Source organism: Fonsecaea monophora (assembly GCF_001642475.1).
Source record: "Fonsecaea monophora strain CBS 269.37 chromosome Unknown Scaff27, whole genome shotgun sequence".
Lineage (NCBI taxonomy): Eukaryota > Fungi > Ascomycota > Eurotiomycetes > Chaetothyriales > Herpotrichiellaceae > Fonsecaea > Fonsecaea monophora.
In genome coordinates this window covers 43,366-66,390 of record NW_019173958.1, presented here as the reverse complement: position 1 = coordinate 66,390, position 23,025 = coordinate 43,366, and the positions used below count along the sequence as shown (strand labels likewise).

Here is a 23,025-nt window from a genome sequence, read left to right as displayed (position 1 = left end):
AGGATATTTTTTCATACACAGGCGGGCATGGGGAGGCAAGGTCTAGCTTAGCGTCATACGAGGCCGATTGACGGGGCAAGCAGACAAAACAAGTCTGGATAGAATAGACCAGGGTCAAAAACTCTGCGGGATGGCGGATGAGCAGTTAGGATGATACTAGCCAAAATGCGTGCGCTGGGAAGGGAAAGTACCATCTGATGCTGAGTTACTTCTCTTTCCGGAACAGCAGACAATACAAGCGGATGCCAAATTTTTCTTTCTCGAGTATAAGTTCAGAGCGCCCGGGGGGGCGAAGTTGGTGTGGGTTCGCTGAAGCTTAGGGCAACGAGTAGTGGGAGGTCGGGGTTGAGTGTGGATGATAGACGACGCAGGGCTGTGGTGGGATGACGAGTTCGCTCGGTCTGGTGGTTGTGCCCTCTCTTGCCTAAATCTCTATCCCTTCGTCTTCTCTCGTCTCCAGAACAGCTCTTTTAGTTGGACTAGAAGGGGCAGAAGGTAATGGACCAGTCAAACGGGGAAGCAGCCAATACTGGAGCTGGGTTGACAGAGCCGAAGCCACAGCGAACACGCAACCTCCCGGCCGGGCACCAGGCCAACAACGCAGGGGAGGTGGGAGGAAATGGAGTAGCGTGAGCAGGGATTGATGATGAGGATCTGAGGGAAGGCCGAGCCGTGTCGCAAGATGCAGCGGCGCCGAGCAATACACCTCCCCAAAGCGTCAAAGGGTAGAGGAGCGTGAACACTTGACGCGATTGACCGGTTTTTGACAAATTGCCTGCCGCTTTGACCAAGCTTTTTGGGAGGGAGCATGATGAATAGTCGTAAGAGAAGCGCTAGAGCAGTAAGTAGTACGACTTAGTCCAAGTACAAGGAGGTGAAGAACTCGCAGGTGGTGATTACGGGGATAACCAGGCGTCAGGGCAAGTGAGAAACACTAGAGAAGGGGGTAGATCGGGTTCAAATGACATGCGATGCATTAGCGGGGAGTGACGCTAGTGGAGCTAGTGGAGTTAGCGTCACTAGTCAAGTGTGTGCCCAATGGAAACGGACAAAGAGAGCAAGATTCTTACTTGGAATGTGATTTATTGCGAGAAGCCATCATTAATTACTACTAGAAGGCATCTACCAGTAGGTCTGTATGAGTACGTACCTTACCGGGGGAGATAGTATTGGGAGATGTGTAAGGTACAAGTCCATGACAACTCTGACAATCCACGCGGTACCGAGTACAAGCACTAACGCTATTATCAAACTCGCACTATGTCAAAAAAAGGAAGGTGGTGGAAGGAGTATCTGGGTGGTGGTGGTGTGTGCTTCAACACGAAAATCCAAACCTAAAGAGAGAGTTTCTTCTTCTCCAAAACGCTAACCACCGCCAACTTTCTCTGAACGAACCAACCATATACAAGTAAAACGGCCCTGACACGGACTGACTAACACGGCGTCGACTGCGACTACCACCGACGCTGCTGTTATTGACACAAACACACCTCGCAAAGTGCAGGTTTCTCAACTGGCTTCTACGATTCCGAGGTATTCCATTACAAGCTCTTGTGGCTGATTATTGATGCTCTTTCTACCCTTGGTCATCGGACAATGGGCCGAACAATTCAACGCGCGGTCATCTTAGACCCAGGTTGTTGGAAACCCACAGAGTTGCTAAGAAAAAAGACGGTCCAATTCGTGCCAGCTCGTGCCAACCCATTCATGACATATCCCTGGCAAGCCATGAGTTTCACAAAGACACGAGTCGGTCAGCGATCGGCCCTGCCACCACTGCCACCTCCAAGGTCAAAATTCATATGCGGTTAGCGCCCCGCTCCTTCGCCCGACGGGCAACCAACCTCTAAAATCGTTCTCTAGCCTCGTGCTCACCGAGGTCTGTAATTGGTATTGATCGGTCACATGGTAATGAATACGAGGTAAGTATTCTACGAGGTACTCGGAACTCTACTCGGAACTTTCAGCCTGCTCAGTTCCTGGTGCCCGTTGCGAATACCTCGTATCTCAGGAGGCTTACAACTTTACACCACACTTAGTCATGGTAAACTTCTTCTGCAGGCGCCGAGTCATCCGCAAGCATGGAATTTCTTTGGTTTTTTCCTTCACACTTCCAGAACATCCAAATCCAGGTCTGGTAGGAAAGCTTGCTGCTTTTTCCTAGTGCGGATCCGCACCGTCGATCTCTGGGTTGCCAGGACTCGCACTTCCGGTGAACGAATACGGACCTGATGGCCCAATTAATCCAAGGGGTACCGGGGTTCTGTCCCAAGGTGCCCAAGGATAGCACTGGTCAGCACTCTATTCGATATAAGCACTATGTGCCTCCCGCTTGTTCCCTGCCTGACGGTTCAACGTCTGGTGAGTTGGCTCCCTTGATTGCCACGAGGGGGCCAAGTTACCAACCACTCTCCGTGCACAGGCACCACTAGCATTGACTTGATGTGATCCAGTAAACAAGCAGACAAGGTCCCAACCATTATCGCCACAATGTTTCCCTTGTCCACTAGCCCCCTTCTGGAGCTTTTTGCTCTGGAGAATCCCGGTCGATTTTCGAGCCACCGACCAAACCTCGGAATAGCACACAGGGTGCAACCATGCCTTTCCCCATCGTCCATGTCGCCCAATCCGACACGGTCTACCTAATAAACTTCCGGGTTATAGGTAAAACAATCTGCCAAAAATCTGCATCAAACACATTGTCGGATATTTATTATCCAACCTGACTAATCTTTGTATAGTGACATGGCGCTCAACGGCGCTGATATCCTACGTTCTAAGGGCAGAACCGGGGGCGCTGAAAACAAGGCTAACGAAACCTGGCCCGTTTCTGCTGTCTCCGACGTCAACAAAACATTTCGAGATTTCCACTCCATCTCGATTTTCGTGAACCAATTGTTTCATGTCAATGATAGGCGCTCCGATCCGTTCTTCCACAAGAGCAACGAGGTCCTGGAAGGATCATCACCCGCTTTAGCAGACGACGTCTGCATCTCTAAAATTGGCACTCCTCGAAATTGGTTGAGAACCTGTTAGACGACGTATGCAGGCTCTTCCGCTGCCAGAGAGTATGCGGAAATGGTGCCCGTATCTTACAAATCAACTATTCACCAGGCTCGTGTACCCTTTGCATCGATGCTACAGTACATGCTCATGCTCAGCCTCCTGGTTTGCGAATCCCCCAATGCTGTCTATCATAATATGTTTGAGGAAGGACCTGGACAGACTGGTATTGGCCATTGCAACCCCCCGGCTTCCTCTGCCGTAGTGACGTCGAGTCAATCTCAAGGGAGTCAGCACATTCGCACCAGTGGCCTGAAAGGAATTTCTCTCTGCAGTCTTGGAGGATGGCTACGAAAGGGCCAAGGCGGACAACTCACATGGCCAGGCTTGTCAGGCTCGGTAGGGTACCTTGGGTACACTGACCGCCCATGCGTCCAAAGTTTCAGAGCCGATATCCGGGGTTCTGCGACGGATCGACGCCCACCTATTGCTACGCGCACCACTGAACTTAGTCATTCGACCATTTCGACCTAGTGCACGCAGAATGCGTGCCAAAAAGGCTAAATTGCCCCTCTTCATGCACACGGCGACGTGACCAAAAGTACGTTCCCAAGTGGCAGGAAGGGATGTGCTGTCAGCCACTTACAGGCGGGTCTATCCTCTCTGAATCCGACATAGGCAGAGAAAGCGCGCATGAAAGGCACGGTGTCAAGGTCTTGCGGTGGTCTACTCGATCAACCGAGTGGATGAACTTGTACATGTATTGTCTCAACACACTGCTTCTCATGTTCTGTATCACCTATTCCCATTTTTTCTGGTCGAGATCATTGATCGCAGGCAAATCCCCAAGCTATCTCTGGCCCACGGCTTCCTCAGGCTGCCTTCAACACCAAGCGGAAATCAGCGATAGGTGGTTACTGCTGTCCTAGGTCAATAACCTGAGGGCGGTCAAGGGAGACAGAAAAGACAGAAAGAGAATATGTATATGAGCTTTCTTCTTCCCTCCTTGTACTAATCGTGGTCTTGTGAAGCCATGACTTTGCCATGATCTATCACCATGGGCTCATTACATTTGCCCCGCGTGGAGAGTTTACCACCAGGATCATCGCATAGAGTGATGTATCCCAAGGTCTTCAAGCAAAGAAAAGGAGGTCGTGTTGCGAGCTGCTCGCCACCACGACGCATACAAACTCTGGTCCGCTCAGTCCTTCTACTGCTCAGCTTGTCAACTTTCTCTGGCTCTGGACTTAAAAGGCGTGGGTTATCATGCCGTTGGTCTTGGAACACCTCGTCGTCCTCCAAGTCCTACAGCGACAGTGGTTGTTTAGGCCTCTGTGTGGCCCTCCCGGGGAGCCGCCGGTTAGTTGCACCTGTAGGTGTACATGTGTACCTCATGTTCCGCCGCACACATTGTAGACATGTGTTCCCAGGTACTGTACATAAGTCTTGCCGAATCCTTCTGGCTCCCGAACTCTCGATTTCCTGCTGTGGTCTACGGGCCAGGCAAGCATAGCAAGGCAGATTCTGCAGAGACAAACACCTGACCCAGTTGCGCTTGGACTTCGACTCCTCCACAAGAATCCTTGGTTTCTTTCCGTCTGAGGCTGTGACCTCTCTAGCCTCTCGGCCAAGTAGGAGTTGAGCGTCATTTTACTATGGTGTCACATAGTTTTCTTTTCACCTGCCGAAGAGCAAGAGAAACTGATTTCGCGGATCTCCTGATGGTTGTCGCAGTGTCCTGACGCGGTCATTTCCATTGATTTTTGGTGACATGCGATTCATGTGCTGCTAGCTACCTCTTCATCGTTAGACTCTTGCCTCTGCTGACTTCGCAGGCTGGACAAGGGGCGACGGGTTTCCTCAAGAGCGACTGTCATGGAACTTTTGTTGGTGCGTCAGTCCCTTCTGCGTCTCCAACAACTCCCTCTCCAACGCCTCTCCACATTGTTTTCCACTGCTTGTTCCTGTTCATGCTTACCCACTGGGCATTCACAGATTCCTTAGCCTCGCTGCGGCACACGGAAACTTCATACGAGAATGGAATCCAAATATTCCCCTCCCGAAAGTCTACCCTCCTTCGCCACAGGCCGGCCAGTCGTTCGCGCTCTCAACCTGGCCCCTCAGGGCACGCATGACATTGCTCACTAGCAGTAGCGCAATCCAGCAGCGTCCTCGGTGCTGATCAACCCTTTTCTTCCCTACTTGTCGATGCCCTGAAACGTCGCCGAAATGCTTCTTCCTTGCTTAAGGGTGTCACAGACGACATACCTGCTCTTACTCTCGCACACAATCCTCCCTCAACCCGGTCACGGCTACCCACGATCCACACGATGAAGAATTCACAAATAATAGAAAGGATGTCTAGTGATCCAGGAACCTTGAACGAGGAAGAAGCTGGGACTACCAACCTCCAGGAGACAAAAAGAGAGTTACTGAATCCCCGGCCGTCTGAAGATCCGCAGGATCCTCTCAATTGGCCTCTGTGGCTTAAGGTTGGTTTACAACCTCTGTGATTGAGGCCGGGAACTTCTGTTGACCTTGAACAGATTCTTATATTGACCCAGACGTCTCTTTTGGCTGCGATTGGTGGTCTGAACACTGCTGCAATCAACCCCGCAGTGGTGTTGCTGGCCCAAGACTTTGGCATCAGCAAAGTTGCCGCTTCGTATCAGACGTGAGTCTTAACTTGACAACACCTCCTTGGTCCACCGGCAACTGACTTGTGAGAAGCACCGTCTGCATAGCGCTCAATGGTATAGCCCCGTGGCTATGGATCCCACTCTCCAACAAATATGGTAGACGACCTGTTTACTTGGCCACAACCTTCTTGGGCTTCGTTTCCGCCCTAGGCTGCGCCTATACCCAAACATATGGCCAACTTATCGCTGCCCGAGTTTTCAATGGCTTGTTTCCGGTCGCCTTTGCCTTGGGTGCTGCCACTGTCACCGACTTGTTTTTCTATCACCAGCGCGGCAGAGCGATGGGTTTCTTCACTGTGACCATGGTCAATGGGAGCCACCTGGCTCCAATAGTCGGAGGTTTGCTGGGCGAATACTGCGGCTGGCGATGGATCTTCAAATTTGTGGCTATTGTCGACGCGGTCATATTGATTACTGCCTTCTTCTGTCTTCCGGAGACTCTCTATCTCAGGAAAAGGGATGTCGACACCTCGAAGCCAGACTTGTTAAAGTCGCCGATTGAGCATCGGCCGCGGTTCACCAAAGAAGTCTACTTTTCCCGCATGCGCCTGCGTTCGAACTTCCCAGAACTGAGATTGAGACCTAATCAATTTGTACTCCCAGCGTTGAAGATGGTCAAATACCCCTCAGTGTTATTTCCGGCTCTCTACTACGCCACCATGTATGGTTTTGCGTCCATTGTGCCTGCAGTGACCGTCGCCGCAATATTCACAGAGTTCTTCCATTGGAACACTCTGACTATTGGCCTCACTTTCGGTGCAGCTCTAACCATTGGAGGGATCCTTGGCGAATGTGTTGCGGGCTGGGTCGTTGATCGCATTGTCACGGCAGAACGAAAGCGACTAGGTCGTGACCCGGAACCAGAAGTTCGACTCAAAGCCATCTGGATGGGCGAGATCATTATCCCCACTGGTCTTCTGATCTATGGCTTCTGCCTACAATACCGTACGGTGTGGATTGCGCCCATACTTGGCATGGGCATCGCGTGCTTTGGCCTGCAAATCATCACGACAACCACTTACACGTATGCGATTGACTGTTACCGGACAGAAAGCAGTGAAGTCGCACAACTGTTCAATTTTATTCGCCAGGAAATTGGTTTCACTTTCGCCTTCTACGTTGTCCACCTGGGGAACAAGATCGGCTATCAGTGGACCTTCCTGATGTTCGCCCTTATTGGGGGGGTATTGGCATTTGCACCGATGCTTTTCATTATCTACAAAGGAGAAGAGTGGAGAAAGAGACTCGGGAAGCCCGTGGGTGTCAACATCCTTGACAAGATGATGGAGACAGTGGACAAGCATGATCATGACTCTGGATGAAACAACCTCGAGCAAGCCAAACGGTCGCGATGAGATATCGCTTATGAAATACATAAGGGAATGAAAGACGGACATGGGATTCTGAAATCCCATACCACTAACAACAGCCCTGTCAAGCAGTACCTCAACTAATGCAAGTCATCCGCAATCGTGTGCCAGATCTCTGCAAGGCAGATGCAGCACGATCTCGGCACGACCCCGCGGGAAAGCCCTCTCAGTGCTGCATGTCAGTTGTACATGTACATATACGAGGGGCCATCTCACTAACAGATCTCGGTGACCTGATGGTGTCATTCCGAAGTGAGGATGGCGCCAGCTGGCCGGGTGGTCTGCGTGGAGGGTGGTGTCCTGAAGCTTCTTGCTGGATCCGGAGATTTTGCTGGTCCATCCTCCCCTCCCCTTGGATGGACCCCCAATAGGTGTGGAAGATGGTCCGCCCGGAGGGACTCCGGAGCGCATCCTCGACCAACCACCAGTCTATCTTTCGTCGTTTAAACCCCGGGTGGCTTAGAACCAGCTCTGTTAAAGAGCCGTATAGCGGCGCTGGCACCCTACAATGTCCGTGTATATCCGCAGGGAGTTTTTGTGGTGATGTGAACCTCTGTTCATGTCAGCTAGCTCTAGCTGTAGCGGAGCACTACAACAGAAGAACGGTATAATATGACAAGAGGAGGCGCTCCTAGACAGATGCTCTCCGTCCGTCGTCGGTATGTTAGGCCGCTAAGACCTCGAGATCGGCATTCAGACACGTTCTACGGAAACTCGACGCTGGAACTGCCATGGCACGGAGACATATGCGCCAATATGTTCTTGCCGTGCAGCCAGCTGTAAACCGAGTACCGCTCGTCGAGACCACTGCGGACATACTTGACCGAGAAGGTAATCAAGCACGCTTGTATCTCTGGCGAGTTCTCTAGGGATCTGGAGCAGGGACATCCCGCTTTTCTTGGAACTATAGTCCTCCAAAAAGCATACAACCATCATTCTTTGAAGTTCGAAATATCTTGAGTTAGAGTGGCTATTTTGCCAAAGTCGTGGGTCCAGAAGGCGTATGGCTGGAACGTCTTGAGAGCTTGAGGAGTGCTCTTTCTTTGCTTCCAGGCACAAAGCAGATTGTTCTCCCACCTCATTGGCAATCCGGCTAAGTTGACCTGCGTCTATATGGTTTGTCGCTTCAAGACAGTGCCACAGTGGACCGTCGACGGTCATCTTGCTGCTATACGGAGTACCCTCTCTCAAGAGTCATGGCCCAGAATGATTCACATGATTAGAACGGATACGAACGGGGATTGTGCGCCACAAGATTACCTTTAACATGCTACCCTTGCCTGTGTTCGAGTCATTGTCTGAGTGGGGATTGTCTGTCGGTCTGTTGCACTATCGAGCAGTAGACCTGTCGGAACATGGCCGCTCTCCGAGACTCGAGATAGCCGCGGCGGTAAAAGCGACTTGCTCGCATGAGATTCTCGAGGGTCTCCCAAGGGTCGGACCTTAAGCCCTCTGTGGAGTTCTCGCCCATGGCCCGGTCTTCAAGATCGAGAGGCCGGACCAGGGTTCGGTGGCGCTTGAAGGAAGTCTCGAGCGGACTGACGCCACCAATCGAGTACCTCTTGAAGCTCTCGACCCAAGCTGGGAGCGTGAGTACGAGTAAGATACGGGGATCACCCCACTCTAGGAGGATTCGGGAAACGTGCCCGCTGCCAGCACAGGCGAAACAAAGACAAGACAGGGCAAGAAAGACAGGCATCCGCGCGTGGGAGAGCATGAAAGGTACCTATGCCGGCCTATCTGGGCAGGTGGTGTCTCCCAATAAAGGACAAGTACACATTGTCAGTCAGTCCCAGGACCGGAACCAGGACCCAGTCCCTGTTCCGGTGAGGTTAGGAGACGTTCGGAGTGAGTACAAAGGTGAGGTAAGCATGAAGGGAGGTCCAGAGGCAAGGGAGATACGCGGTAAAAGACGGGGGCAGAGAGGGAAGGGAGGTTCTCGTTCAATCTAGATTCTGGGTCCCCGGACACTCGCCGGCCAAGGGGGGAAGGGGAGGAGAGAGACTAAGGCGGACAGAGTATATATACTTCAAGCGTACGAGGTATGTAAGAGCAACTCCAAGGATGTGCTAACCAGGCAACCAGGACAAGCAACTCGATATACAAAATAGAGAACGAGAAGTGACGCGTAATGCGTGACGAGAGAAAAGAGCTTCCTTCTATTCTTCTTGCTAGGTACTTACTTGCTGGGAATCGACATTATTCCCTCAACCTGGCGCCCCGAGCCCGATGCCCCGAGGATACGAGACACCCAGTCCCATCTATACCGGACATGGCTCTGCATGAGACATAGAGGGGACAGTACATGTATGTATCGAGTACGTCGTCGAGTCTGGGAATGTGGTCCTTCCGTGGAGCAAGTCAGATAGATAGATAGAAACCTTGCAAGGATGTGGGGGGAGGGACGTATCATGACTTATTGATACCTATTGATTGATATGTAACTACTGTAATATACTTTATACTTGCTAGATATGTATGTGCGTATGTACCATGATATGTACCCAGAGCCGGCCAGCTACCCAGGAACCCAGCCACCAGATCTGGTGGGAGTATCCATACATACACATGTATACATGCAAGCATACAAGCATTAAAGCATACAATAACCCATCAACAATAAACAAAAAAGTATACGGTAAACGATGGGTAAAACACAAGTTATATACCTAGCTACACATCTATTGCCCCATCACAAACAAATCAGAACACACCTTGTCCATCTCCCTGCTCCGCATCCTCTCATGGACCCAGTCACACCTGAGACATTGGTCTCAACGGGACGGGAAAAAGTGGATAGACCAGAAGATCACTGGGGACTGCTTTCTTGATGCTTTGTGCATCGCTGCTTTATCACTGTGGAGCTTACAAGTTACCACTACGATATATGTATATCCCTGTACTGCGAAACGGCTGCACCCGGTACCAGTCCTCCATCTACCGATATTCTAGTCTTTTGACGTCTGAATCCAGCCCGTGTCTCTCAACCTCCTCCCGGCACTAGGCTCTCAGCGGCCTCGTTAGGCCCCAGTATCGTCATTCGTGCCAGTCCCCAAGGTCAAACCTAGCATTTCCACTCACAGCTCGCATGACTCTCCGATGACTACTGTCGTTGCCTGCTTCGAAATTCTCCTCTCCCACGCGATCGGCCTCGAGCTCGTCCCTCCACACATCATCTGCAGTTGGCGAGAATGCCTCTACTCGATCTCCGCCAGTGGCGGCAGCGTTAGCTTCGAGTGCCCGCTGTGTAAACCGGCTTTCGTCCCTCATCCTCAACCGCTGCAAACGAACTCCTTCAGCATGAGCACTTCTCGTCAACTCCCTGTTCCGTCGTTCACGAAGATTGATGGCTCGAGCAGTTGGGCTTTGCTGTGCGCCTTCTTGGTCCCACCCCTGTCGACCATGGTGCGTAACTGAGGTCGATCCGATACGGAGCATGCCGGGTGGTGCGGTATACGCGGCTTCTTGTTCAGTGACCAAAGGATGTCTTGACGTGTCGGCCGGAGTTTGTGGCTGAGAGCTTGCAGGGAGTGAATCATTGTACACCGTATACGAATTTCCGTCCAGATATTGATGTCTGTAAAGTGGCGGTTCGGTACGTGAGAGGGAAGCAGCATTGCGGATTGGTGATGGTGTACTTGGTAATCGAGTGGAGCCCAGAGAAGACGGTTGCTCCTCGAAGTAGTCCCTGCCTGGTGTCTGTAGAAAAGGAGGGGAGCTTGGCACATCTGTGAAGGAATACATTTGTGCGAGAATATCGCTGCTTCGACGCCGTTCTACAGTAGAACGGGTGATGCTGGGACTGAGCACGTCCGTCGGACTATCCCCCGACGGTGACTTTGTTGGTGGACTCGCGAACGGGATGTCTTGAGCTGAAGATGTGCGAGTTGTAGGATGCATCGGGGATGGCAGATCAAAAGGCATACTCTCTTCAGAGTCGTCCAAGGAGATCCGATTCATCCCATCTATGACATGACCCTGTGTTAATGTATCCGCAAGAGAGTCTCGCTCGGAGGACTGATATGGGTAGGTATGGCTTCGCCGCTTGTATTTCCTACGTATTGGAGTATGAGTTGGCACAGGAACAGGTCGACCCTCTCCTGGTTTGGTAGGAGGATGCTCTGGTGATGCTGCCTCAGCAAACCGAAGTAGCGAGCTCTTACGAGGAGCATGTGGATTGGTGTACAGGGTGGGTGGGATAGATCTCGAGGACCCGAGGCTGCTGTGGTTTCCCGTCTCCTGCACGAGCGCGTCTGGAACGACGTCTTGGAGATCGTCTTGGGAGTCTTCAATCTCTGGGGGGAGATCGGGAAAGCTGGAAGTTGATCCGCTGGTGGACTCGGAGGAACTATGGCGGACAGGATCTCGCTTCTTGTCTTCTTGGCCACTTTCCTGCAAGGCTGGCTGGAGACGCAGGTAGGACAGTTCCGCGGTGCTCGAGATTGTCAGATCGAAGTCTCGCAAGCCAGGGTAGGCTACATCTGCTGCAGCCTTGCGATAGTCGTTGAGATAGCGGATAATGTCATCTCTCTTGAAGCCTTGCCGCAGTAGACCTTGGTAGATTTCTGTTTGTCGGACATGGAAATCGATATCTCGCTCTGAGACGGATAGGCTGCTGGGTGGTAAGCGAATCATGATGCAGTAGTCAGTTAGTGATGAGAAAGGATTCGAGATACGAATCCGAGTTGATACGTGTGAGCCAGAAGTGGGTGGCTGATTTGACTACGAGGAGGATAACTGCCATGGGTTGCATGCTGGTCGATGGCAGTGACGGCACCATCGCAGCATCCTCGTGGCACAATGGGATCAGGCAAGAGCGACGAGCCATGCCATAGAAAGAGCTCGTCTCTGGGTCCCAGGTCGAGGACATGATGACAGTGAAGGTTGAGGCCTTCCGCTAACCTCTCCGTGAAGGTGGTGCAGGCACCGTTGAAGCTCTTTCGACACAACACATTCCTGTGACAACGGCCAGCCATCCATACGATTACATAAAGAAGTCAAGAAGCTATCGATAGTTCATCACACTTACTCGGGAAGCTTTTCACGTACAAGTATGTGGATGCCATGAAACCCACACCTCGTTGTCGCAGTGGTCACATGAACTCCACCGCAATTTTGAGTCAATCTGCGCGGTCTTGACGAGGAAAAATAATCAGTAGCCAGGTGTAGTCTGGGGCTTTGTACTCGGTGAACGTTTACGTGTGTTCTCCGCCAGTGACACGGGCCATTTGTCTACTATTTCAAGTGCAATATAGGCACGACGAGATCCGACATCGAGTTGTGCTCGGCTATGGCGAAGCACTGGCTGATTGGTGGCTAATCTGTCTAGGGAACGGCGCTGCGAGACCATCATCCATCATCCTTGCGGTCCCTGCAAACCACCAATTCGTTACCAACTGCACAATTCACCTTGTACGGTTCTTCTTTCTTTCAACACACTCTGCCCACGCTCGCTACCCTGACAAGAAGCTCCTCGTCCTCAGCGCCGCCGTCTACCTTTAGTGCCCTCCTTCGACCTCTCCGCCCGAAGAACGGACACTAGATCAGACTCCTCCGTGCCAGATCAGATCCAGGGGACTTGCAATCCGCATTCTGAAACGACTCGCAATCCGTCTTGGACCCTTGCACCTTGACGGAAGATTCACCCTACTCACTGTGGTTGTTGCTGCTGCTCTCCCTGCCGCAGCGATGAGGACACCAGCATCTCTACTTTAATCAAGCCGCTCACCACTGAGACGTCATCGGGCATTTCGATCCTCTCCAAGCCACATCGTTGACGAGTCTGAACCCCCCCGTGCCACAATGGCCGACCTCTCACTTGGTCCGTTGAGGATTGCGAATCCCGATGATACCTCACCGGACACACCATTACAACCTCAGCCGCCCGCATCGCAGTTCTCCCGGGTATCGCCTTTGGTCGATACCGATGGGAGGACAGACTATATCTCCGCCACCCCTCAGCGCTCTCACAGCCCGGTATCCCCAATGGAGTCCGTGAACGGCCCCGAAGACCTCCCATCCCACGCGGTTTCTGCCTCGTCCATCCCATCAGTGCCCTCGTCTGCGCCTCAGCCCACTTTCACCCAGAACAATACATCGGCAGAGCGGCTCGCCCAGCGACAAAACATCCCCTATAGCTATCAAGATCAGCAACAAGCACAATTCCCCCAATACCCTACCATGATGCCTCAGAACCTCCACGATCCCAGGTCGAACGCCTCACGTCCGGGTTCCGCATATTACACCCAGTTGCCGGTCAATGGTGCAGCTGCAAATGGAGTCTCACGGCAAGGATCGTACAGAATTCGCAATGATGGTTCAGCCTCAACGGGGTTTCCGCAACGAACATCTTCGAAGCGCTCGGGGCTCGGAGATGTTGCTGGGGTGCCATCAAGAGACGATAGCCACACCGAGAGAGCATATGGTCAAGGACAATATACTTTAGGCAACGGACCCCTACCTCCGCGAAGAACTTCTCGAGGTATGGCGGGCTCCCGCATGGGAACCACACCGACCGGCACTACACCACTCTCAACCACCCCCAAGTCTAACCAGACACCCTTGTCAACATCGCCGTACAATATGGAAGATCGACCCTTGACCAGTGCAGAGGAGTGGCAAGAGCGCGGAGCTGCCGTCGGTCTCAAGAAGGAGATTGGCGCGGATGGCACAGTGGCGTACAAACCGGTCAAAAAGGGTGTGAGGGACTTTAACTTTGGGCAGACCCTTGGAGAGGGCTCTTACAGCACCGTCCTCGCCGCTACGGATCGAGCCAGTGGAAGACAGTATGCCATCAAGGTGCTGGACAAGCGGCACATCATCAAAGAAAAGAAGGTCAAATACGTTAATATCGAGAAAGACACTCTGAACCGTTTGACAGACCACCCCGGTGTTGTGAGACTCTATTACACATTCCAAGATGAACGGTCTCTGTATTTCGTCCTGGACCTGTGTCCCGGCGGAGAGTTGCTTGGAGTGCTGAAGCGCATGTCAACCTTTGATGAAGAATGTACTCGCTTCTATGGTGCGCAAATACTGGACACAATCGAGTACATGCATGGCCGAGGTGTCATACACCGCGATTTGAAGCCCGAAAATCTTTTGTTGGACGAGAACATGCATATCAAGGTGACCGATTTCGGAACGGCCAAGTTGCTTCCGGAAAGGCGAAACACGGATGGCAGAGTTGATTTCGAACCCGATTCCACCTCGACCGAGAACAGGGCCAACTCCTTTGTGGGAACTGCGGAATATGTGAGCCCCGAGCTATTGACCGACAAAAACGCATGCAAAGCGAGTGACATGTGGGCATTTGGTTGCATCATCTATCAACTATTGGCTGGGCGGCCACCTTTCAAGGCTGTCAATGACTATCAGACCTTCCAGAAAATCGTTGCGCTCGACTACGAGTTCCCCAGGGGCTTCCCTGAAGTCGCTCGAGATCTAGTTGAGCGACTCCTGGTTCTTGACCCCCAAAGACGGTTATCACTGGAGCATGCAAAGAACCACCCTTTCTTTACCGGAGTTCGCTGGGGTCGCGACTTGTGGAAGCAGAAGGCACCACGCTTAAAACCATATGTTCCTCCAGCAGCACCTCCCATAAAACTTAATGGAAACGGTGCCCAAGACAGTTTTCCGCCTGATGTTGTCTCGGGTCACAGCACACATCCGACCATGCTTCCTCCTCCCAATCAAAAGCCGCAGCCGAGAGTGGTTACAGAACTCCCGCCCCCGAGCCAACTTGATATCGAATGGTCTCCTGTACTCACGAGAAATAACGAGAGAATCCTCAAACTAGGCAATCTAAATGTGTTGTCAACACCCAACCCCCACAGCCCGCACAGCAACGAGGGTGGAGGGAAACTGTCAAGGTTGTTTGGAGGCAGCAACAACAAGAAACGGCAAAGGCTTGTCATGGTGACATCGAGTGCAAGGATCATTATTGCTGCGGCCGGTGGAGAGGAGAAGAAGTCAAAGTCGGAAATCTCACTGCTATCGCCAGGGACCGAATATTCCAGCGCGACAGATTCCAAGGGAGTAACCCAATGGATTGTCGATACCGTAAGTTCCTAGGGGGATTGATGCCGAGAGTGAACACTAACACATTGAGCAGAAAGACCGACACTACGTTTTTGAGGACCTCAAGCCACCTTCTGGCGAGGCGTTTTCGACGGCGGTTGCGGCGCAGGAATGGCTGGATGCATTAGCACGAGCACGAGAGATTGCGTTATCGCTGCAGCTGCAGAATACCAACAACACGTACTCCAACGACGACGACGCTCTCAATATCTCGTCCTCGGCATTGTCCAGTCATGCTAGCACGATTGACCAAGCGACGGATCTAAGTCCTCATAACGTGAATCAGTCCCATTCCGGTCGAGGAATACTGCACAAGCAACATTCGGGCGGCGATGCAGAGTCGCTCAAAGGGAGAAAACGATTCAGCAAACGGCAGTCCAAAAGCGGACTGACTGCAGTCTTCTAGAAGGCGCTCGTGAGGATACCGAGTGTCGATTATGGCGTTACGGGTCTCTCTGTTCATTTCTTGACCCTGAATTAGCATAGCATGGCGACTTGTTGAGCGCAAATCAGCATGGCGATTGGCGGTGGAAAAAGAGCACCGATGAAATGGCCGACACAGTGTCGTCGAGGGTGCAATTGTAAAGAAAGGCTCTGAAAGATCTAGAAGAGGATATATAGTCGACCTGGCATTGTACGTAACCCTGTCGAGGCTGCCAGGGTTATTGACAAGGGGTGTCTGTACGCCAGTACGAATGATGAGACTGGTCTCTGTCTATTTCACGTCTCCTGTTTTCCAGTTGGTATTAAGCGCATCATGTTGGCCACAAATGAGATCGTGGCGTTGGTTTGACTGTGCTTGTGCCTTGGTTCAGCTGTGCTCACGACTGGCTGACATGGATTTGACTCGAGCGGGACCTGCAGCGGAACTTTCCCTCATGCGGCCTTCGCTTTGCTGCTCTATCGCCACTCTTCTGTCCCGCGGTAGCCTCTTCTTCCCCGGTGCCTTTCGTCCCATGGCGCACACACGAGAAGACGTTGGGAGACTTTGCTGAACATCGTGACAGGCACTGCATCCCCGAGGCATCTCAACCGGCCATCAGCTGCAGTGCGACAACTCGCAAAGTTGTCTCGACAAGCTCAATCCCGAAGTACTTATCGGTTGAGACACACCTTGTGACCCGTGAGGCTGCGCCTGGCTCCCGTGGGAAACGCCTAAGCGACAGTCCAAAGGCAGTTTTGACAAGGCAGAAGAAGCGGGCAACGGCAGTGACGGTGACGAAGGCGCGTGGTATACAGAAGCCATTGCGTTCCTCGGATGCGAACAGCTCCTCATGAGAGCAACTTTGGGTGAAATGACATGAACCAGCAGTTTGCTCCACAACAAACACCATCTCAACCCGTCCAGCAAGCAAACCGAATCTCAGTCTCACCGATGGTTTCACGCGCAGAGGTCCTAGACCACTCTCACACACGCTCTCTTTCTCAGTCTCGAGCCGCACCCTCTGTTGTTTCCCGCACCTCGCGATCGAGACATCACCACAATCGAGGACGTTCGCATCACGGTGGCTCCTCTCATGTGCCGCAGAACGAGTTTCCCTTCTTCTCACAAACTGGAGATGTCGAGATAGTTATTGCCTGCGATGGACAAGAGAAGAGATATCTGCTACACAGTTTGACGCTGGCACAATTTTCGGGTTTCTTTCAAGCCAGCACAAGCGAAGAATGGTCTCGCGGTCAATCACACCAAGCTGGCCACAATCTCTCGTCTCCTTTACGAACCGATCAGGCCTTGAGTGTCATCGGAGAGGAGTCTTCCCAAGTCAGCTCGACGCCTGGCCCCTCCAATCCTGCTCCTCAACCACCACCGATACCACCAGCGGCTTTGGGTCAGAGAAGGAGATGGAGGTTTGAACTCGACTGGGAAGATCTGGAGGATGATGATGAACCCATCCTGGTTCAGAAGACCCCCGAGGGCAATCTCTTTACTGCTGCCACGGCGCCGGCGCCGCCACCACTTTCTCCCCCAGAACGTCCAAGGCATCAAGCCATTCACTCGTCCTTCTTTCGTTCCATGGCCAACCTGGGCCTCTCTCACCGCGGCCCAGCAACTCAATCCAGTGCTGAACTTGCAGCGCCCGCTCCTGATCCATGCCTGACGAACCCGCTGCTCAGAGACTATGACAACTTGTTTCGCATCTTCTACAACTATGCTCCAGTTCTAAACTCGTCCAACATCGCCTCGGCCTATTCGGAATGCAAGGCTCTCCTTTCACTGGCAGACATGTACGACGCCATTTCCGTCGTTGGACCTCGAATCGACCATCATCTCTTGCGTTTCTCGTCCCGGCTATTCAAGCAGATCGCAAAATACCCGCCGTCGTACCTCAAACTTGGCTACCTCGCACGAAGTCGAATCATCTTCTCCGAAGCTCTAACCCACGTCGTAGGGCAATGGCCAGGCGCCCTGCCCCATCTCAAGCCGCCCAACCACTCTGGTGCAGGATACGAAGTGCCCCAGTCAGTAATTGATTTGATTGAGGACAAAGTCGACGAACTCGAAGAGTTAAAGCACAAGGTCGAAACGAAGCTGTTTCGCTTGACTCTGACCACGACCCGTGGTGAAAGGGTAAATCCGTCAAATGACTACCTTGGCTGGCTGGCCGTTAGCCTTTGGCGGCAATGGTTGGCAGAAAATACGGCGCCCGAGATTCGAGGGATCTTGAAAAACAGTCCGAGTTCGCGACCCGGCAGCGGACATGCGAACACACAGCCCGGACCAAATGGCCGCCCTCTCCCGCACGGCACCAACGCTCAGAACGCCATGCCACCGCCTCCCTATCAGCCTCATGCGCCTCCCCTATCACCAATCAACACGGGCCGCATCTTTCGCTTGATTGGTTCTGCCAACCCTGATACTTTTCTCGCTCACGATGAGCTAAAACGATTCCTCAAGCTGACCCCCCCTGGATCTCCTCACTCTCTCTACAGCCGCGAAAATCTCCGGAGATTTGAACGGAAGATTGATGAGATTAAGAACGTCGCCAGGGATATTGTGAAACCGTTGACCAGGAACTGCCTCGAACTGGATTTGAGGAGCCTGAGCGATGGAGGAGGCGGAGGGTTGGGGTACTTGACATGTATGAGGTGCGAGGAGGACGAATTGCCCTGGGAAGTTTGACGCAGTAAAATTGGTGTTTGATGATGTGAACACTCAGCGACAAGAGAACTGATTGAACGATCAACAAGTCTGCATCTCTAGTAAAGGGTTCCAGTCACACAGTCGGATCCATCTATCGACGAACCAAATCGACGAACTTTCGGCCATTCTTGTTGTCATTTACGAGACGCGTCTATCAACGACGCTCGACATATTTCAGCCCTTTGGGGCCTATCACGACGCGAGTCTGTGTCCCTGGTTCCAATGGGCACGACTCACCAACGACCATTTATTTCACGATTTCTCCGACGATGAACGATTTACGAGTTTCCTTCCTTTACGGTTGATGTTGTTTTAGGACTTGTTTGCTGTTTGGTTAGGCATTGACATTTGGGATTACGAGCCGAGCAACTGTGCACTACTCCAGCGAAGTACGACTAGTCAAAGGGAGAGAGGGACACACAGGTGACAAGGATATGGAAACCAAAAAAATCTCTGTTGACAGTGTGGATAGATGGGCGTCGTTTTGCGCCCATCTATCGGTAGACACGTGGACATTTAGGATACCCACATCATGAACAATTCTAATTTCTTTCCATCTATTCGTCTCGTTCCATCTGTTGCTGCTGATGTTGTCCACTGTGTCGATATCAGTCGTCTACCTTGTCTGTCCCTTGATCTGTTCTCTCCCCGGAACTGGTCGGTGTACATCTAGCATCTAGCATCTAGCATCTAGCATCTAGTCGATCACAGAATCCCTCATGAGATTTAGAGGATTTAGAGGACATTGAATGGATGGGCGTCACTGCCTGCTGGGGGGATGATGGAATTAATGACTGAATGAATGGTATTGTAACGGTGGTTTTCTGCTCCTTTTTTGTTATGCCATGCCATGCCATGCTCTGCTCTGCTATGTTGTGAAATAGACTGGATGACTAGTATCCCTTGATCAACCCCCTACTTTTCTTCCCTTCCCTTTTCTCCTTTCTTTTTTCCCCCCTTTGCGAATGATTCACGTCTGTGTTCCACGTCTGTATTCCATCTCTGCTATCACTTCGGATAGGGTACATCCCTTGTCTTGTCCTGTCCTGTCCTGCTCCCATCCGTGAATCTCACCTCCGTCGAACCTCTCGCCAGCGAGCCAGAGCCAAAGCTTCTCCACGATCGCGTGACACTGTTCATGCACCATTCACGAGTCACCCCTGCACAGCGGGAATGTTGGTCCAGTCCCAGGCATTCCGCCGGCCGAGGCGGTCACTCCTCCGCGGCGGGCCGAGCTGGGCTGGCTGTTCCGTGAGGGCGCGCATGTGATCAGTAACATTTTTAGCGGTAGCGGTAGCGGTTGCGTTGTGATGTAATACGTCGCGTGGTCTTACTTGCTCCTTAGACATGGATTCCGTGTCGGCGTCGTAGTCGGAATCGGTGGCGGAGGAATAGGAGGAGGAGGAATCGTCGGTTGTCACGCAAGTGTCGAAAGTCAGCGCTCCATTGTCCACACGCTGGTTGTCGTGGTTGACTCGTCGAAAGGCCCGGCGGGCACGCATGGTCGGTCGGCTCAGCTTGACTGGAGGCGGGAGGTAGAAGACGGATTCCCTGGCGCTGGCTCTGGCCCTGTTGATGAAAGGGGTGGGCGATGACCGACCGTCTCCTGTCATGGGGTTTGAGAATGACTCCACCAGGGCAAACTCGGTGCTTTCGAGATGATTGTGAGGGTCGGTGACTGGAAAGGAGCCAGGGGCTGGCACTTTGAAAGGATCTGGCCCACCGCAATAAACTGGTACCTGGCATTCATAGACGAGATTTGTGCAGGTGGGAAGATCTCTGCTGACTTCGAGACCATTGGCGCAACATTTCGAGGCGATCCGGATTGCCAGGAGTGCATAGAAACAGAGCAGAGAGAGTTCGAGGAAGAGTTCCTTGGTCTGCACGACTTGATACACAAACGTCGATATTCTCAGCTCACGCAGGCGGAGAGCAAAAGTGATATTTGACACAGTCGAGGCGAAAAATCCGGCTTGCAGGAACAGGAGGGCGGTCGTATCCCAAGGCGCCAAGCTCACAGCATGAGAGGGCCGAGCGTGCACGCTGACCGTCCAGGAGAAGAGGTGGCCGCTTTCCATGACGTCGCAGATCCAGAGAGCAAAGTTGAGACTGAGACAGATCAGGCAGCGGTCTTGGAAAGACTCGCGGGCACTCCACGCCCAGAGCCACAGGCTGTCAGGGAGGGAGAAAACGGCGTCCAAAGACGGAAGAATGTAGCTGGTGGTGCTTGTGAGAAGGAGATCGAACGCTGCAACAAGGAGAATGAGACCCCGAAAAGAGGCTGGTCTGGGGAGTTGGTGCATGATGAATTGGTCTGTTGGTGGAAAACTTCAAAAAACTGTTGGTGCTTTTGGCTGTTATGGTTGTGTTGCTGTGTGGTGTACTGGAAAGTGTGTGTTCTGGTGGAATGCACAAATGCTGAGGGACGAGAGGGTTGATATAGGCGAGAACATGACCAGGTCGGTGGACCAAAGCTGCCTCAGGGACCCAGACAGCATACAAAGATGTTCGCTGATGATGCCATGGTCATTGTCATGGTCTTACTCTGAGGCAGTGTGCTTTTGTATACGACCACGGGCACGAAGCCAAGGTCTCGGCAGAGCGGCGTTGCTGAGCAAAGTTGAGCTTCGTATGATGAGACATGAGGTTGATATTGCAAAGGATATCTCTTGGTAGCCCCTGGGGCATGGAGTGCCTTTTCCTGGCAGTCTCTTGAGCTATTTCTGACGCCGTTGTTGGGGGCTTTGTTTGCCGGAGACATGCATTCGAGATATTCAAGACAAGGCTGAGGTGCGACCAAAATGAGGGCAAGGCTGGAAAGGGGGCGTAGAACGTGGGTTAAGACAGTTTCTCTCAACAAAGAACAATCTCCCTAACGCAGCTCCACCGAGCTGGTACGTTCGATAACACGGGGTTTGAGTCTCGTAGTGCCCATGACTCTCGCACAAGATTGACGTTCATACCCTGCCTAACCAGAGCAGCTTTTGCGGCGTCAGCCAATGGCCACGGCCCGTCCAGTCCTGCACAGCTGCTGGAGAATGACTGATCCTCTGTTCGCTTGCGGCTTTCAATTCGACCTGGTTGATCTTCCATGACCGGAGTACCCACGTACTGGTCGCAGCGAGCAGGAACATGCAGCCCACGAAGATCTGCGAGCTGAGATATCCTGACGCACCGACCATCTCCAGGGCAATCGGCTCCGCGAATGTTGTGGGCACAACCAAGGACAGACATATGACGCCAAAGGACGAAGGTAGCCTTTTGAGCCCTACCACTTCAGCGGTGACCGGTGTGACAGTGTTCCAGAAGATGCCGCAGACGCTGCCCGCGGCAAGGGCAAAGGCGATGAGGACGCCGTACGATTTCGCGGGCACCCATAGGGCGAGGCAGAGAACGCCACATAGTGCGGTCATCATCGTCGCCATGTTGAGGCGGCCAAAAGCATCCGAGTAATATCCAATGACGGGTCTGCCGACTCCAAGGCCAAGGTTGAGGACAGCGCCGACAACAGACCCTTGTCCCGCCGTGAGACCGATAGACGTCGCGTAGTTGGGCAGGGAGTAGAGCAGCACGATGTAGCCCAGCTCAGTAAGTACTCCCCAGATGACAACCAGAAGAACCTCAATGTGGGCGTACTCGCGGTAGTTGAACGCAGTCTGCAGAGGTTGAACGGCTTTGTTGCGGTCTTTGAGGAGAAGCGAACACACCCCGTTGACGGCGAGTCCGCAGAACGCCAATATGCGATAAGCCCAGTCAATACCTAATCTCTGGACAATACGGCCTGCTGCAAGATTGTACGCCAGCCCTCCCAGCCCCGCTCCCGAAGACGCAATTCCCATAGCCAGACTTCGACGGGTCGAGAACCACTGTGGCAGAACCGCAGTCGCTGGGATGTAGAGGAGGCCCATGGCCCAGCCGGCACAGACGCCTTGTGTCAAGAAGAGATGCCATATCTCGGTTGCATACGAGGCACCGAGAAGGGCCACAAAGAGGAAGACGGTGCCGATAAGAAGCGTGGCCTTTATGCCGAGTCTCCTCGTGGAGATGTTCACCACAGGTGCGCTCAACAGGGACTGAGAGATCGAGAGACCGCCTATCAAGGCATACTCGAGATGTGATGCATCTTGAAAGGTAGGATTACTGAGATAATGGGCCAGGAAAATCCCCCATGCCTGTCCCGCGTGAGCTTTAGACCTCCGTCAAGTCATAACCGGGTATCTTACGCTGTTCAGTCCCCATGTATGCGCATTGATCAGAAAGACGCAGGCCGTGCATACCCACCCATAGCCGCCATTTGGAGGTACATCTTCGACCGGGACAGCATCTTGTGGTGGACTGTCCTCCAGTTGATGTGTTGATGATTGTTCAATACCGTGACCCTGAATGCCACGGTGTTCAACAAGTTCCAAGATCTCGGCCTCGCTCCCGATCTGGCGGCTCGTAGAGGTAGACATTCTCGTCGAGGATGCGTTATGGTTATGAATGGAAAGATTAGGCACGCCTGGTGACGGTCAATGGTTCGAGTTGTGGAAAAAGAGCAAGAATGCAAAAATGAAGGTTACAAAACCTCACAACATGATGATTTGTGGGCCGAGGAAAAACCCCCCCACCCTGTGCATACACAACATACAGATGTCAAAGGGCGTCGAATCAAGTCGATGTTGACAAACCAGTCTTATTGCTGCCTGCTTCCATATTTCTGATACTCCCTATCGAGTGAAAATATCCATCG

The 23,025-nt window shown here is 52.5% G+C and overlaps 6 protein-coding genes across 6 annotated transcripts; 3 read left to right on the top strand and 3 right to left on the bottom strand.

Moving 5' to 3' along the window:
• Positions 1–5,360: 5,360 nt before the first annotated feature.
• On the top strand, positions 5,361–7,024 carry AYO21_04652 (hypothetical protein; the record flags this gene model as incomplete). The annotated part of the gene is made up of 3 exons (XM_022654624.1): positions 5,361–5,495; positions 5,550–5,677; positions 5,734–7,024. The coding sequence occupies 3 exons, from the start codon at positions 5,361–5,363 to the stop codon at positions 7,022–7,024; spliced, it is 1,554 nt and encodes a 517-aa protein (XP_022512991.1).
• Positions 7,025–10,108: 3,084 nt separating this feature from the next.
• On the bottom strand, positions 10,109–11,707 carry AYO21_04651 (hypothetical protein; the record flags this gene model as incomplete). The annotated part of the gene is made up of 1 exon (XM_022654623.1): positions 10,109–11,707. The coding sequence occupies one exon, from the start codon at positions 11,705–11,707 to the stop codon at positions 10,109–10,111; it is 1,599 nt and encodes a 532-aa protein (XP_022512990.1).
• Positions 11,708–12,874: 1,167 nt separating this feature from the next.
• On the top strand, positions 12,875–15,557 carry AYO21_04650 (hypothetical protein; the record flags this gene model as incomplete). Its single annotated transcript, XM_022654622.1, has 2 exons — positions 12,875–15,133; positions 15,186–15,557. 2 exons carry the CDS (start codon positions 12,875–12,877, stop codon positions 15,555–15,557), a joined length of 2,631 nt encoding a protein of 876 aa, XP_022512989.1.
• Positions 15,558–16,526: 969 nt separating this feature from the next.
• On the top strand, positions 16,527–18,272 carry AYO21_04649 (hypothetical protein; the record flags this gene model as incomplete). The annotated part of the gene is made up of 1 exon (XM_022654621.1): positions 16,527–18,272. One exon carries the CDS (start codon positions 16,527–16,529, stop codon positions 18,270–18,272), a length of 1,746 nt encoding a protein of 581 aa, XP_022512988.1.
• A 1,175-nt stretch (positions 18,273–19,447) lies between these two features.
• AYO21_04648 (hypothetical protein) lies at positions 19,448–20,596 on the bottom strand (the record flags this gene model as incomplete). The annotated part of the gene is made up of 1 exon (XM_022654620.1): positions 19,448–20,596. The coding sequence occupies one exon, from the start codon at positions 20,594–20,596 to the stop codon at positions 19,448–19,450; it is 1,149 nt and encodes a 382-aa protein (XP_022512987.1).
• Positions 20,597–21,250: 654 nt separating this feature from the next.
• Positions 21,251–22,747, bottom strand: AYO21_04647 (hypothetical protein; the record flags this gene model as incomplete). Its single annotated transcript, XM_022654619.1, has 2 exons — positions 21,251–22,465; positions 22,517–22,747. 2 exons carry the CDS (start codon positions 22,745–22,747, stop codon positions 21,251–21,253), a joined length of 1,446 nt encoding a protein of 481 aa, XP_022512986.1.
• Positions 22,748–23,025: the final 278 nt, after the last annotated feature.